General features: G+C 48.6%; 1 protein-coding gene across 3 annotated transcripts in view; it reads right to left on the bottom strand.

Moving 5' to 3' along the window:
• SPAG9 (sperm associated antigen 9) overlaps positions 1 to 16,235 on the bottom strand; it is a 1,633,747-nt gene that overhangs the window by 180,957 nt on the left and 1,436,555 nt on the right. For all 3 annotated transcript variants that reach the window (XM_085617154.1, XM_085617155.1, XM_085617156.1), the window contains one exon: positions 1,198 to 1,369. In XM_085617154.1, the coding sequence (XP_085473280.1) occupies positions 1,198 to 1,369 (172 nt within the window). The remainder of the gene's footprint in view (positions 1 to 1,197; positions 1,370 to 16,235) is intronic.

The following is a 16,235-nucleotide window of genomic DNA, read 5'->3' as shown; positions in this document are numbered from 1 at the left end:
GCCTGCCCTCTCATGTGCACACACAGCATCATAGAAACATATGAAAAAGTCAGGAAATTGACAATCAAGGGGAAACTGGAAGAGAACCACGAGAGTCGAACAAAGAGGCACCAACGGCACCGATCGATGTGAACGTAGCAGGACACCCAAGTAGATGAACAAAGAGGGCGACCCGAACCTCCCGATCGGGATAGGAAGTACAAGTTACTTACCTTCGGTAACGATGTATCTGGTAGAGACGTTGTCTAACCGCTGATTCCTTAACTTAGAATATCCCCAGGCATCAGAATGGATCCGAAAAACTCCTGTGCAGCAGCACCTCTGCGCGCCGGGGGAGGGCGCCACACTACCCCGCCCTGACGTCATCCACTACCCCGCCCTGAGTCCCATTGACGAATGGGAGTCCTGATTAGGCTCTTGAGGAGGCGAGGAGCCTGCCGGGTGCGGGTGCTCTTGAGAAGGTGGGGATTCTGCCGGATCCACATATTCTAAGGGAGGCACCGGCAAAAATACATGGGGCGCCGCTGGGCGTGAGGAAGAAATCTCTCCGGATGCTTCCGGAGAAGAGTCAACAACCTGGCGTTGATGCGGCACCGAAACTTTTCCGTTGGAGACCGGCGCCGCGAGGAGTCCCGAACGGGACAGCCGGGCAGACATCAATTTCATCCGCAGTTCGCGCAGGGACTTTGGTTTCAGCTGCCGGCAGGCGTCGCACTCGGCGGAGTCGTGGCCAGAGGAACCGCTTCTCCCAGATCCGCGTTGGGATGCGGAGGAGAAGAAAAAAACGTCAGCGCGCCGGGGGGGTGGGGAGGGGGTTGGAGGAGGGGGCCCTATATGGCTCCATTGACATAATTTCTGTGGACGATGTCACGACAGAGCCGGGCGAAGCTGCCCCCCGGCGTGCAGAGGTACTGCTGGGGAATTTTTTTTTCCAGATCCAGTCTGACGCCAGGGGAATATTCTAAGTTAAGGGATCTGCGACTAGATGTCTATCAGATCTAAGTTTACATGCATCTTACATGATCGTAAACACAATGCAATGTTAAAGAAAAAATATATTGCTTCTCTATCGAAGCCACAACACAAAGTATTCACCCATGTCCAGCACAAATTGCTGACACAAGTCCAACATTATTTTAATATATAATATGGTCCATCATGATCAACTGAATTGTTACTTCAAGATAAAGATCTTACCTAACATCTTGCTTACATAGGGTTCGATATCCACATCTTGTAAATGCTGATAAGTGTGCGCGTGATAAAGGCGAAGTGTAGAATCAAGACGAATGGAAACCCAAACACCATCACCTACCCAGGCCAGTTGTCTCACTTGACTTTCTTTCCTTGGATGTGCATCAAACGATTTCTAGAAAATTAAATTTATATCATTTCAGAAAAAAACTTTAAATCTCTTGGTGTGGGTCTTTTTTTTTTAGAAAATATTAGACACATTTAAAATCCTAAAGAAAAAGTTGCTCACCTTCGGTAATATTTCTTGAGGCCTGTCTATCTTCCCACAGATTCCTCACCTTAGGAATATCCCAGCCACCAGATTGGATCCAGAAACCTCTCCTCCCAACAACAGCCTTGTCAGGTAGTATCACACAAATAAGTATACTTTATATCCTATTCTACCCAAGGGTTCTTGAGTGAACATTCAATGTTAGTCTTTCTCCAAACAAACCATTTGGTTTGTAACATGTGGGTCCCTTATGTTTTTTTTAACAGCAAGTCCTGGCTTATGCCCAGTCACAGTATTTATTACAGTCGCTCCAACAGGCAGAACTATAAAGCAGGTCAATATTTTGACTGCCTTCACAGTAAGTTAAGAATTCTGCAGTTTCTATGTGCAGTTACCTCTTAAGCCATGTAACATGAACCCTATGTGTACCCCCCTCTGTGACTAGACTGTAACAAATAAAACAAGCACTGGCTTTGTCAATGCCTTTTAACCATGTTGTAAAGTATGGTGAAAAGGTGTGCAAACAAAAAAAAGTGCAATAACAAATGCATGCCTATAAAATAACGTGGCTGCCATTTCCTATTTATTTACTATTCCGAGATGGATTGGTAATTTCTTTTAAAAAAGAAACAGAAGTAGTGCAAAAGCACTTCTAATACAGACAGCTGGTAGCAATTTGCACCTTGATCCACCATGAAAAAAAAAAATGTCAAAGAAAAAAATATTTTAATTAATGTTTTTAAAACACAGTGAGTAGAAAGAGGAGGGCAGCAACAGGGAGCTGGAGGATGAAGCAGCACTAAGGAAAGAAGAGCGGGCAAGAGGGGAAGTAGCACTTCAGAGAGAAGCACACAAGTGACAAAGCAATGTGGGGGAGTGTGCAAAAGCCAACAAACAAAAAACAGGGAGCAACATGGAGTGTGGTGGGGAGGGGAGAAATACACGAGGGAGACAGCTGGAAAACACATGCACTCTCATGCTTACCCCCCAAAAAAGGTAGTGCCTAAAAAGCAAGAAGTGGAAGGGTACAAGTAAATAGGCTATGCTTCACTAGAGTGACAAATACAAGAAAAAGAAGGAAAGCTGACAGAAGCTAATAAATAAAACCGAAACAAATGAAAGTGACAATAAAGCCAACCAATTGTAAGCAATGGACAGGGTCGAAGCCCACTGTAAGCGGACAAAAGGCCATTTCGCAACCAGAGACCTTACACAGTCTGGCAGGTGAGATCTAAAAGGAGGCATGGAGGCTTGCACCCGATTCCCAGTATGACCACTGAGAGAATGGAGATTGAACCTTAACTAGGGGTTGAAGTAATCCTGACCAATCAGGATACATCATCTCCCGCTGTCAAATTTATAATAACTGGATGCGTTGATGTGGCCCCTTTTCTGGTTTCTGATTGGTGGGGTTTCTGATTGGTGGATGCGTCTTTTGTCCTATTCTCCTACAAAAGAGTAAACTCCAACCTTCTTGGACAAGGTAGAGGGGTCATGGTGCGATCAGGATGCTGAATATCCACATGTTGTGTTCAAAAAGGGAAGAAGACAAGAGAGTTGCTAAGATTGGGAGTCAGATTTTGGATTTTCTAGAACTGCCATTGGTCACTTAGAACAGCTTGGTAAAGTAGGGAGGGGTGTTGGGGAACAGAGAACCTTTATCTGGCTGTGTATAATAGCACCCCTCTGCCTTGTAGATTACAGGTCACCCTACCTGCCATGGAGGTCGCTAAGGTATTTGTTTTAGAAGGCAGGCAGGGCACCCTATTCTAAGAAAGGCTGAGCGACCTTTCATTCTGAGATAGAGAGGAAGACCCTGCCAGTGCAAAACTCTTTGATTCGGGATATCTATAGGATGCCTGTTCACAGGAAGTAACATATTCTTCAATTGGATACTTCGTACTACAAGGACCTCACATTAGGAATGACTCCTAAAGCAACACTGGCGGCCCTAGCGGGGCAGTACCAGCAGCACGTGCTACACCTTTTCACACTGGTGTAACATGTGCTCCATCTATATCAGACTAAACTCAAGGAAGAGGAAAAGCTTGAGAAGAGGGGTGTCAGCAGATCATTGCTCTAGTAAAGAATGCCTTTTTCCATGCCATTGTGAGATGCTTGCATTTACATTTGAAAGGCTATCTCTGTCCTCTCACCCTCTGGGCTGTTTAACCTGTGACTGCCAACAAAATAAAAAACAAAGTCAGGAACTAAATTTCATGTTGCAACTATACCAAGTGGTACTAAGTCATACAATACAACCAGCCATTCCTGGCTTTTCTGCCAAAGGCAAGTTGCATTATGAGGCTTGTAGTTTTGCTTGTAATGCTTTCACTACGGATTCAAAGCTCCAGATGGCAAAGTGATGTTGGCTAAAATGCCAGGACTGGCCAAAGGTGTTCTGTATGATATAAAGTCCCTTATCAGATAATCAGATATGTTTTAACATTTTGTAAAATCTTCCAGTTCATTTACACCTGCTTGTTTCACATGTGAAATCAAAAGTACACTCTGCTTACATATTTTGTGGAAGTTCACTGTTTCACTCATAACAAGCATTAAAACGAGGATTGGCAATCCGAACCGTTTCGAATTTTTTGTAATAGAAGAACAAGTTACTTACCTTCGGTAACGCTTTTTCTGGTGGATACAGTATCTGCCTGTGGATTCCTCACCTTGTGAATATCCCCTGCGCCAGCAACATTCGGAAACTTTTGCAGCAGTCCACGCCGATGAGGTCGAAGACTACGTCACAGAGGCAGGGCTCCGCTCGCGACTCCGCTGACGTCACCGGCTCCATAAGAAGACCTCGTCGGCGTGATGACGTCAGTTCCGCCCTTTTTTCCGTGCCTTCGAGGCACACGGACGGACTGACAGCAATATATACATAGCATACACAGTACACAATATACAAAGCAACACACACAGTGTGGAGAATAAGCAGAAAGGCAAACGAAACCACACAATGCCTTTGACAGTAATAAATGTACATGAAACACCATCATATACTAAAGGTATACAAGGGTGGACAACGGGGAGGCGGGTGGGTCAGTGAGGAATCCACAGGCAGATACTGTATACACCAGAAAAAGCGTTACCGAAGGTAAGTAACTTGTTCTTCTGATGGATACATCTGCCAGTGGATTCCTCACCTTGTGAATAGGTTCCACAGCAGTCCCCACTCCCGGAGGAGGGTGTCCACCCTTCTATACCAGAAAGTTCTGAAGGACGGAACAAGCAAAGTGTCCGTCCCTCCTCACCTCGGTGTCCAAGCAATAATGTTTCGCGAAGGTGTGGAGGGAGGCCCAAGTTGCCGCCCTACAAATGTCCTCCACAGGAACACCCCTAGACAAAGCAGAGGTGGAAGACTTTGCTCTAGTGGAATGAGCCCTTAAACCCTCTGGAGGTTCCTTACCAGCCACAGAGTAGCATATCTTGATGCACAAGACAATCCACCTGGAAAGGGTACGCTTGTGCACCGCTCGACCTTTCCTGCAGCCAACAAAGCCCACGAAGAGCTGGTCATCAACTCTGAAGTCCTTTGTCCTGTCCAGGTAGAAGCTCACCGCCCTCTTAGGGTCCAAGCGGTGAAGTCTCTCCTCCTCCTTGGAAGGGGGAGGGGGAGGATAGAAGGAAGGAAGGGTAATGGATTGCCCCAGATGGAAGGGAAATACCACCTTAGGCAAAAATGCAGCCCTTGTCCTGAGTACCATTCTTTCAGCATGAATGGTCAAAAACGGGGGTTTGGAACTAAGAGCTTGAAGCTCATTTACCCTCCTTGCCGAGGTGATTGCAATAAGGAAAACCGTCTTAAAAGACAACAGTCTCAAGGGACACTTATGTAAGGGCTCGAAGGGAAAACCCATAAGATAAGTCAAGACAAGGTTTAAGTCCCATTGAGGCACAATAAAGGGAGTAGGAGAAAATCTGTTCGTGAGGCCCTTGAGAAATCCAAGCACAATAGGTGATTTGAATAATGAAGGCTGGTCCGGCAAGCAAAGGAAAGCCGACAAAGCCGATAAGTATCCCTTTACAGTGGCCACAGCAAAGCCTTGCTGGGCAAGATAAAGGGTAAACTGTAGAAAGTTAGACAGACGAGCCTTCAAAGGATCAATTGACTTCTTACCACACCAAAGTACAAATTTAGACCACCTATAAGAATATATAGATTTGGAGGAGTGACGCCTGGCAGACAAAATTACATCTACCACATCAGGTGGGAGAAAAAAAGAATTCAGGTTGCCCCGTTCAATCTCCAGGCATGAAGGTGTAAGCTCTGGACGTGGGGGTGTAGAACCTGCCCCTCCGATTGCGAGAGGAGGTCTGCCCTCAGAGGGAGACGGAGCGGAGGGCACGAGGAGAGGTGGAGAAGATCTGTGTACCACACCCTTCTTGGCCAATCCTGGGCGACCAATATGTTTTGGGCCCGGTCTTGGCGAATCTTCCTCAGAACCCGAGGAATCAAGGGTATGGGAGGTAACGCGTAAAGGTGTCGAGAGCCCCAACTCAACTGAAACGCGTCCCCCAACTCTCCCTGCATCGGATACTGGAGACTGCAGAATGACGGGCAGTGAGCATTCTCGTGAGTGGCGAACAGGTCCACCCGAGGAGTTCCCCACATCCGAAAGACGTGACGAACCACCTCCGGACGGAGCCTCCACTCGTGGTCGGCGGAGAACTGCTGACTGAGACTGTCCGCACGTACGTTTAGAACCCCGGCCAGATGATTTGCCATCAGACAAATCTGATGGTCCTGAGCCCAGGACCATAGACGCAGAGCCTCTCTGCAGAGACAATGCGACCCCACTCCTCCCTGTTTGTTGATATACCACATCGCGGTAGTGTTGTCCGACAGGACTTGAACCGACTGACCGCGAAGGGAAGGGAGGAAGGCCTTGAGCGCCAAACGAATCGCCCGCAATTCCAGAAGGTTGACGTGAAGCAACCTTTCCTCTGGAGACCAAAGACCCTTAATCTCCAGATCCCCAAGATGAGCACCCCACCCTAAAGTGGATGCATCCGTAATCACTGTGGCCACCGATGGAGGTAGATGGAAGGGCTTTCCCGGAGACAGATTGCCCTCCCCGCTCCACCAAGACAGATCCGCCGCAGCTTCTCTGGAGATCCTCACAGACTCCCTGAGATCTCCCTTGTGCTGATACCACTGCCTGCGGAGGCACCACTGGAGTGCCCTCATATGCCAGCGTGCATGGTTGACCAACAGAATGCAGGAAGCGAACAGACCGAGCAGGCGAAGGACCTTCAGAACTGGAACGACCGCTCCATTGTAATACAAAGGAATAATTTCCTGTATGTCGAGAATCCTTTGAGGAGGAGGGAATGCTCGACACACAGTAGTGTCCAGTACCGCACCTATGAACAGGTTGCGCTGAGAGGGCACCAGGTGATATTTGGGCACATTTATCGAGAAACCCAATTTGAACAACAGCTGAGCCGTAAACTGATAATGTTGCGACCCTACCGTAAACCGGAGATACTTCCTGTGCGACTTCAGGATGGGGATGTGGAAATACGCATCCAATAAGTCGATCGACACCATCGAGTCCTCCTGATTCAGCGCTTGAAGAACCTGAGCCAGGGTGAGCATCTTGAACTTCTCTTGCTTTAGAAAAAGATTCAAGATTCTGAGGTCCAATATCGGATGCAATCTGCCGTCCTTTTTCGGAATCAGGAAATACCGGGAGTAGCATCCCTGACCCCTTTTCTGCTCTGGAACCACCTCTATCGCACCTTTTTGGAACAACTTCAGGACTTCCTCCTGCAGGAGAAGACGGTGGCCCTCCGAGCAAGCCCTTGACAAGGAGGGTAATTTGGCGGGAATTCCTGAAAGGGAAGGGCGTACCCATTTTCTACAAGATCCAGAACCCAGAGATCTGTGGTTACAGATTACCAATCTTGTAGAAAATGGGTAAGCCGGCCCCCCACAGGACCAACATGATCCGGAATGGCGGATCTAGGGCTGCTTTGCGGTGGTGGGAGGGGCTGAGGAGGAGGAAGAGAGTTGACGGCCACGTGTGCGACCCCTAATTCTACCTCTGAATCCTCTAGACGAGGAACCTTGCTGCTGCTGTTGCTGCTGCTGGGTCTGTCTGTAGGATCGAAAGGATGCCCTTTCGAACCCTCTGTACCTTTTAAAAGACCCCCTCGACTGGGACTGAAGGCCCAGAGACTTAGCCGTTGCCTTGCTCTCCTTGAAACGTTCAAGAGCAGCATCTGCCTTTTTGCCAAACAAGCCAGATCCATCAAATGGCAAGTCCAACAGAGTCGACTGCACATCCTGGGAAAACTCAGAAGACTTCAGCCACGCACTCCTCCTAGGGCGACAGAAGATCCCATGACCCTTGCCACTGAATCCGCTGTGTCCAGCCCACTTTGGATCACCTGGCGTGCTGCTGCCTGGGCATCAGTCAAGATCTCCTGAAGACCAATCCTATCCTCCTCAGATAGTTTTGGCGCCAGCTTTTTAGCAGAATCCATAAGTGCATGTACATAACGTCCTAAAAGGCATGTGGCATTCGTTGACTTCAGAGCCATGCTGGCCGATGAAAATACCTTTTTGGCCGATTGATCCAACCTTTTAGCCTCTCTGTCCCCCGGAACCTGAAGAAAAGCACCCTTGGATTTCCCTGAACAAGCCGCCTGAATCACCAGGCTCTCAGGTGATGGATGCGATGTCAAGAATTCAGGGTCCCCTGGAGCTGCCCTATACCTCCTAGCAACCGTCATGGAAACTGCAGGAGCAGAAAAAGGCTTACGCCACACCTCCAACACAGGGTCAATAATGGCCTCATTAAAAGGTAACAAAGGTTCAGAAACTGCCGTAGGAGAATGTAACACCTCAGTCAAAATGTTTGATTTAAACTCCGTTGTTGGCAACTGGAGATCAAGCAATTCCGCAGCTTTTCTGATTACCGCATGATACGGAGCCACATCTTTGGAGGGTTCATCAGACGGAGGAGTAATCTCCCACTCAGGAGACAAATCCAGCCCACTAGCTTCCTTAAGCTCCTCAAACACTTCATCCGACTCCACCAGCTCTCCTTCCTCTGCTTCCTCCAGAAGGTACCTCCGCTCATCAATCACCCTCTGAGCCTCCCTTCTGGACCGAATCCGTACCAGCGGCGTCGGCGGCGCCGTGTTCGAATCCGACGGCGCCGGTGCCGGCGTCGAACGTGGATCCGCAGGAGCAGCCGGCGTCGAACAAGGTCGAGCCGGCGCCGGTGAAGATGGAAGCGGCGTCGACGTCCTCGGCAGATGCCAAGACGGTGTCGCTGGAAAGAACGGCATAAAGGGGGCCTGTAGATAGACTTGCGGCACCCCCAAATTAAACGCCATTGGACCCATCGGACCCGCAGGTGCACCAGTGGTGTACATGGCTCTAGCGAATAATGCGAGGGGTCCTGACCTGGACCAGGGAAAGCAGGGTACTGGTCAGTCATCATCAGACTCGGGCCAACCGGCGCCGACGGTGGAATCAACGGCGTCGCAGGCTCACCCGGGACTTGAAGATCTTCAACCCAACCGGGGCCGGAGATGGAACCGGAGATGGAACCGGAGCCGGAGATGGAACCGGCGCCGGAGTCTGAGCCGGCGCCGGAGAAGCCGGAGCCAGGGAAGCCACTGGAAAAGAAGGACCAGAAGGCGAAGCCGGCAGAGGAAAAGGAGACACAGAGTCCCTTCGACGTCGAGATGGCGACTTCGGAGCCGAACTCTTGTCCGAGTGGCGTCGAGAAGAGTGCCTCCTCTTCTTCTTATGCTTCTTAGCTCGCGAAGCATGCCCCGAAGTCGACTTCGACGCCGACCCCGACCTCAATCGAGACCTCGACCTCGTCCTCGACTTCCTTCTTCCTCTCTTCTCCTTTTTCATCCTTGCGATGAAGAGCTTCGCTTCCCTTTCCGTGAGAGCCTTCGAGCTCATCTTGCGGCAACCGGAACAACCATCCACATCGTGGTCAGAAGACAAGCACCACACACAGTCCTCATGTGGATCAGTGATCGACATGTGTTTGCCGCACTCACGACAAGGCTTGAAACCAGACTTCCTTGTCGACATCCTTGAATGAGAAACAGAGAAAATCCAGAGATAACACAAGTAACAATGAAGCTACCAACAGCGATTCCCGAAATCCGTTGGCGTCGACGGCGCGGAAAAAAGGGAACTGACGTCATCACGCCGACGAGGTCTTCTTATGGAGCCGGTGACGTCAGCGGAGTCGCGAGCGGAGCCGTGCCTCTGTGACGTCGTCTTCGACCTCATCGGCGTGGACTGCTACAAAAGTTTCCGAATGTTGCTGGCGCAGGGGATATTCACAAGGTGAGGAATCCACTGGCAGATGTATCCATCAGAAATGTTTATACAGCGCACCTTAACACAACAAATGTATGTCAAGGACATCTGAAGTTTCTGAAGCAGTTGTTGTACACGCTTTGTAAACAGACATAAAAATACAATAAAAGTACAAACCCCCTGAAATAAATATTCCAAAACTATTATGCGATTACCAAACATTCATGAACTTATATAGAATGATGAAACTGCACCATGTCTAGCACAGCAAATCAGTGCGATCCACCTTCAGCACTGGGAAACATCCAAGAATACAACAGTCCACTGATTATACAGTCTCCTATATGGGTTGCCTAGTATGGGTCAGGTTAAGTCAGCATTTATCTTCTCATTTTGTTAAACGCAATAAAATTGTGTGTGAGAGCCAATAATGGTTTTACAGGTGTCTCCCTGTCATACAATTAAAAATAGGAGACTCCAGTGCATTCACTATTTCCTTTCTTTTTTCATAAGATAAGGAAACTTTGGTGAAATAACCCTTCTTCATCGAGAAGGTACACTTTGGGCAGAAACTGTAGAGGCTTTCTTCCTTCAAAGGACAAGTACCTGTAGTGCAGCAGCAGTGCAAGCTTTTCCCATCACAAGACACACACACATTGGGGAATAGCAGTGTAAGCATTGCTCCTCATAGAACAGGTACAGTTCCAAAGCACGCTTCTCTCTTGCACAAAAGGCAGCAAGTGTAACCATTACCATAAAATCCAGCAAGGTAGAGAAGTACAAGTTTTCATCGCACACAGACCATTTACTCTTGCGGGATATATGACATGCATCTTACAGACAAATCTCTATAGGGCGCGTTGAGAGGAATAAACAGAAGGATTAGCAAGAGAAATGAGAGATCTGACACCATTCTCACTTAGGTGATTTCCACGTCAACATCCTAAATTCCTGCTGATGTCACTGGCGGACTCTGCTGTTTGTGCTGATTTTTGTTTTTCCACACAGTGAAAAGTAGCAGTCACCTACCAGGTCATTGCAATTTGGAGCAGCATAGCATTGTGCAATTCCATCCATGGTGCTGCATGTCTTCAAAATATTGAGGGCCGCCACTTCAAAGCACTACCCACCAGTAGGAAGGACTGAGCAATCAAAGCAAAAGAATAAAGCTGCACAGCTCTATAGAAGTAGCCATTATTCCAGGCCTGAGCTGCCATGCAGGAGGAGTTGGCAAACGTCTGTAACGAAGATTAAGTGGCTGTTCAGTAGATATCAGCTGCCAGACCACCTCTAGATAGGGGAGTAGAACTGCCATGCCCTTGTGGAGCTCACTTGAACAGAAGATTCTTTCTTAGCAAGGCATAGGAGATCTTAGTGCAAAGAGTGACCCTTCGTGATAGACTTAGTCACTACTTTTACATTTTTGACGCCAGAAAAACCGACAACTTGCTGGTCATTCACCATATCTGATCTCCAACTTTCAATATAAAAGGGGGTAGTTCATACAGAACGCAGCCTGTGCAACCGCTCCTCCTCGTTGGAAGGGAAAGGAGAGGTTAACAAAAAACCATTGAAGAATGACAGGCTGTCCCATATAGAAGGCTGGTGCCACCTATGGAAGAAAGAAGGAGGTATGTACATAGAACCAACTTTTCCAGATACAATACTCTAAATGGTAACCAGATAGGTTAGTGATATGGCTGTCACTCTGGACTAGCCAAGAATATGAACCGGGGGATCTAGCTGCTCTACTGGGCTTTCACACCTGGGGGAGAGCCGATGAGGGAGGGTGGCTTTACTTGACGTTTCCAATTAGTCCACACATCCTGCCGGTGACAATATGTAAAAGAAATTGAGGATGTTTAAACTTGTGTGACATTCCTCCTCCGTGCCCACCATTAGTTGTACCCCTCCCCATACTCCAACCCCTTTGCATCATTATACAACACCATTCTACAATGTGATCTCTGATTCTGTCAGTCTTCTTACAGTGCTGAATATGTTTTCTGCATATTTGGTGACTTTTTGGACTGCTTTATCACATGCTTACTGTAAAGTACTGCAAAAAATTAATGTTTAAAAAAGAAACATGACACTTGTGTTTGACAGGAATGCGATTGAACAGTAGCTGAGGCAGAAGAAAGTCCACGCCAGGGCCAGAGATCCGATCCTTTAAGACCACAAAGAGGGCGTAGGAAGCTGTCTCTCTATATAGTATACTAAAACGAAGTATACTATGCAGAGAGTCCTGTGGTTCCCCAATTGGTTTACAAAAGCAAAAAGTAGATAATAATAATGCTCTCTTTTGTGGAAGTGTGGGCGAGCAGTTAGGCTTATCAGAGGGTAGTGCTAAACATTTGCTGTACTCACAGAGGCAATAAATGAGACACACTCAAAGAATAAATCTGAGACAAAATTAGAAAAATAACACTTCTTTTTATATATGTTTTAAACTCAAGAACCTTTTTCAAAATTAAGTGCAGTTTTCAATAGAAATAGTCACAGGTAAGTAAAATGTTCAAACCTGTGCACTTTTATGCACAATACAGTCCTATGGGAAGAAAAATCAAAGATGCATAAAGGTAGGTACAGTTGGTTTCAGGGGTTTACCTTCAGGGTTCGGTGTTGTAGTGGGCCATGGTCCAAAGTACTCTCAGCAGGTCTTTGGGAAACGCCTGGGTTCTACCGGGAGCAGGGTACTGGTGAGGCTGGTAGCTGGCACGCTACGGTAAGGAGGGGAACTGAAAAACAGGCTGCACAGGGCTTGCTTGCAGACAAACCGAGAGCTACCAAATGGGGGTTGAGGTTGCAAGGGGTCTTTGAGCACAGGGCAACAGCCGGTTCTTTGAGACCAAGGTCGGGCGATTCGGGTGCAGAGTGGTTAGGCGAGCTGGGTTGGGTGCGCAAAGCTGCACCTTGTGGTCAGGGACAAATGGCTTGCAGGGGTAAAATCAAACCAGCTAGGCAACTCTCGAAGTGGGTCTCGACGGCTGCTTTGTCCTGGTGCAGTGAGAATCCGGACTGGACTCTCACTGTTGATGTTTTGTGGAGGGCGTTCGGTACCCCGGGGGTTGGTGCTGCACTACTCCGGCTGGTTTTGGTGTCTTCACACTCAGTGAGGAGACAGACGTGACCTTCCAGAGCATGAGTACCTTCTCCTGGTTGTCTTTGGAGTCGATAAGGCCTTGGAGGTTCAAGGCAGTGGACCACACTCTGCTTGTAAGTGCCTGCGGACTGCAGAAGAGTAGCTTCACTACTCCAAGGGAGACTTTTGGTGGTTTTTGAAGTGCTGGCAGGCTACCCAAGGCATTGGTAGTTCTCCAGCTCTCAGGACAAGTCACTCTGTCGTGTTTGTCGAGAGAGGGCTGAAAACGGCAGGGTTTCGCACCAAAGTCCAAAGTTCTGCTGCAGTTCTCACCAAGCAGTGGCTCTTCTTCGTCCTTCTGTGGATCTGTCTAATCTGAGTTCTTGGGTTCAGGGTTGCCACCTAAACACTCAAGTAAGGGGCATTTTCGGGGAGTCACAGGTAGTAGCCAATAGAGTACCTATCTTCAGGGTGTCTACACCCTCTATATGACCACTTCCTGTGGGAAGTGGACATAACCCTGATCCTAGAAGGCTAATTCCGTTAAAAACAAAATGGAGGAATCTGAAAAGTAGGGTCCACATCGCCAGGCCCGCCTAAGGGATGGTGATGGCTGAATGTCAGAACACCTCCTAATCTTACAAATTTTCCTGCCTGTCTTGCCGCATAAAAGTGGGGTCAGGACAGTGAGGTGGGCACAACCATTATCTGAAGAGGCCCGGGTCGCATAACAAAAGGCTGCAGTGCATTTAAAGACTCCAACTCTGGAATGCCCATCCCGCTTGGAGAAGGTGCAAACACCTCCACCCAGAGCAGGTTTTGTACCTGACCTGCGAGAGCAAAGGTTCTCACCTCAGGAGATCAGAAACCTGTGGCTGACTGGTCGAGAAAAATCAGTCACCATACTACCATACTAGTAGTCGGTAGGTTTTGAGGGGACATCTCTAAGGTGTCCTCTGCGTGCATTCATTAATACATCCAGCACTGGCCTCAGTGTGGGTTTATTAAGATGAGGTGTTTAGTACCAAACACATTGGGGTGCGGTCAAGCCATCATGTAGCTGGGGAACCCATATTGATGGGTGTCCAGCCCATGTATTTGTTATGGCTTTCCTGCGCACTCATAATATCGAAGGTTGAACTCGGGTATCATGGAGACACACCAACTGGGGTGGATGAACAATTTACTTACCTTCAGTATCGATATATCTGTGCGTCGGAAGGTTGCGACGGTCAACTCTGCGTTCGTCGTCGGAGTCGTGGTCGCCGTTGCTGCAGCTCCATAGACGCCGCCCTCGTGCGCTGACATCAGTTCTGTACACGACTTTCCATGCCAGAAAGGCAGAGCCATGCAAGACACTCACCACTGGTGCACACAACTAGGGCCCTGAAAGGATGTCCTTAACCCTAGAAGTCAGTTTGCAGAACAGGGAGGATGGGTGGGGCTGTAAGAAATCTATAACCAACCTATGTTTCATACAGACATATCGTTACCGAAGGTAAGTAACTTGTTCAACTGAAAGAAATAGTTTGTTATAGATTGCTTACCTTAGAATAGATACCCCAGCAATACCAACCCCGGAGGTAGGTCTGTGAACCAAATTGACATCAGAAAGTCCTGGAGAACAGAGCAGCCAAAGAAACCGTCTCTCCGGACTTGGCTGTCCAGGCGGTAGTGTTTGGTGAACATGTGCAAAGATGCCCACGTAGCTGCCTGACAGATGTTATTAAGGGGGACTCCCCGTCCCAAAGCAGTGGTTGCTGCTGTCGCCCTGGTGGAATGGGCGCGCAGTACCACTGTAGGCTCCTTCTTTGCCAAAGAATAGCAAGCCTTGATGCACAAAACCACCCACCTGGAGACGGTCCATTTGTGCACGGCCCGATCTTTCTTCGCGCCCACGTAACCAACAAAGAGCTGGTCGTCCACCCAAAATTGTTTTGTGCGATCCAAGTAAAAGGAAAGTGCAGGTTTTGGATCCAGACGGTGGAGCCTCTCTTCCTCTTTCGAAGGATGTGGTGGTGGAAAGACGGTGGGCAAAGTGAGGGTTTGGCCAATGTGGAAAGAAGTAACCACCTTTGGAAGAAAGGAATGACTAGTTCTAGGACTACCTTGTTTGGATGGACAGCCAGAAAGGGAGGCTTGGAAGAAAGAGCTTGTAGCTCACTCACCCTGAGTGCAGAGGTGATGGGCACTAGAAAGGCAGTTTTTAAAGTGAGAAGCCTTAGAGGACAGTTATGTAGTGGCTCAAAGGGAGCACACATAGGACAGGTAAGAACCAAGTTCAAGCCCAACTGGGGCATTAGGAAGGGAACAGGAGGAAAAAGATTAGTAATGCCCATAAGGAATCTATTTACAACAGGGGATTTGAAAAGAGAAGGCTGATCAGGAAGCCTAAGGAAGGCTGAAATGGCTGAGAGGTCGCTCTCAAGAGTGCCCAGAGCAGAGCCCCGCTGGGCCAAAGAAAAGAGGAACAAGAGAACCTCAGAAAGAGGGGCAGAAAAGGGATCCACAGCCTTTGCTGTGCAACATGCCACAAATTTGTTCCATCGGCAGGCGTATACCATCTTAGTGGAGGGACGCCTGGCTGCCAAGATAACATCGCAGACTTTGGGGAGGCAGGTCAAACGATGTTAACTGCCGCCACTCAATCTCCACGCAAGGAGGTGGAGGCTAGACAGGTTCAGACCGAGTGCCGTCCCCTGCTGCTGCGACAGAAGATCCTCCCGAAGAGGCAGTCGGATCGGAGGATCGATGGCCATGTTGAGCAGCTCGGGATACCAGACTCTTCGTGCCCAATCCGGAGCCACAAGAATGGCTTGGGCCCGGTCGCGCTTGATCTTATTCAGCAATCTGGGCAGAAGTGGTATAGATGGAAAGGCGTATAGAAGACCGCAACTCCACTCGTGATGAAAAGCGTTGCCTAGCGAGTTCCGACTTGGAAATTCCAACGCATAGAACTGCTAACATTGCGCGTTCTCTTCAGTGGTGAATAGCTCTAACCAAGGTTCTCCCCACTGCTGAAAGAGACCTTGCACCACCTCCGAGTGAAGACGTAATTCGTGATCCATCATGCACCTGAAGCGGAGTTTGTCCGCCCTGGCGTTCAGGGAACCTGCCAGGTGTTGAACCACCAAGGATATGCCCTGATGTTCCAGCCATGTCCAAAGGCGAAGGGCCTCCTGACAAAGGGTCCACGACCCCAGCCCTTCTTGTTTGTTGCAGTACCACATGGAGGTGGTGTTGTCTGTGAACATCTGCACTACTCCTCCCCGGACAGAGGGAAGGAATGCTTTGAGTGCAAGACGAATCGCCCGAAGTTCCACAAGGTTGATGTGGAGCCCAGACTCCGCCGGAGACCAGAGGCCTCTGATCTCCGC

The sequence above is a fragment of the Triturus cristatus genome, chromosome 7, assembly GCF_964204655.1.
Source record: "Triturus cristatus chromosome 7, aTriCri1.1, whole genome shotgun sequence".
Lineage (NCBI taxonomy): Eukaryota > Metazoa > Chordata > Amphibia > Caudata > Salamandridae > Triturus > Triturus cristatus.
This window is presented reverse-complemented; position numbering and strand designations above follow the sequence as displayed.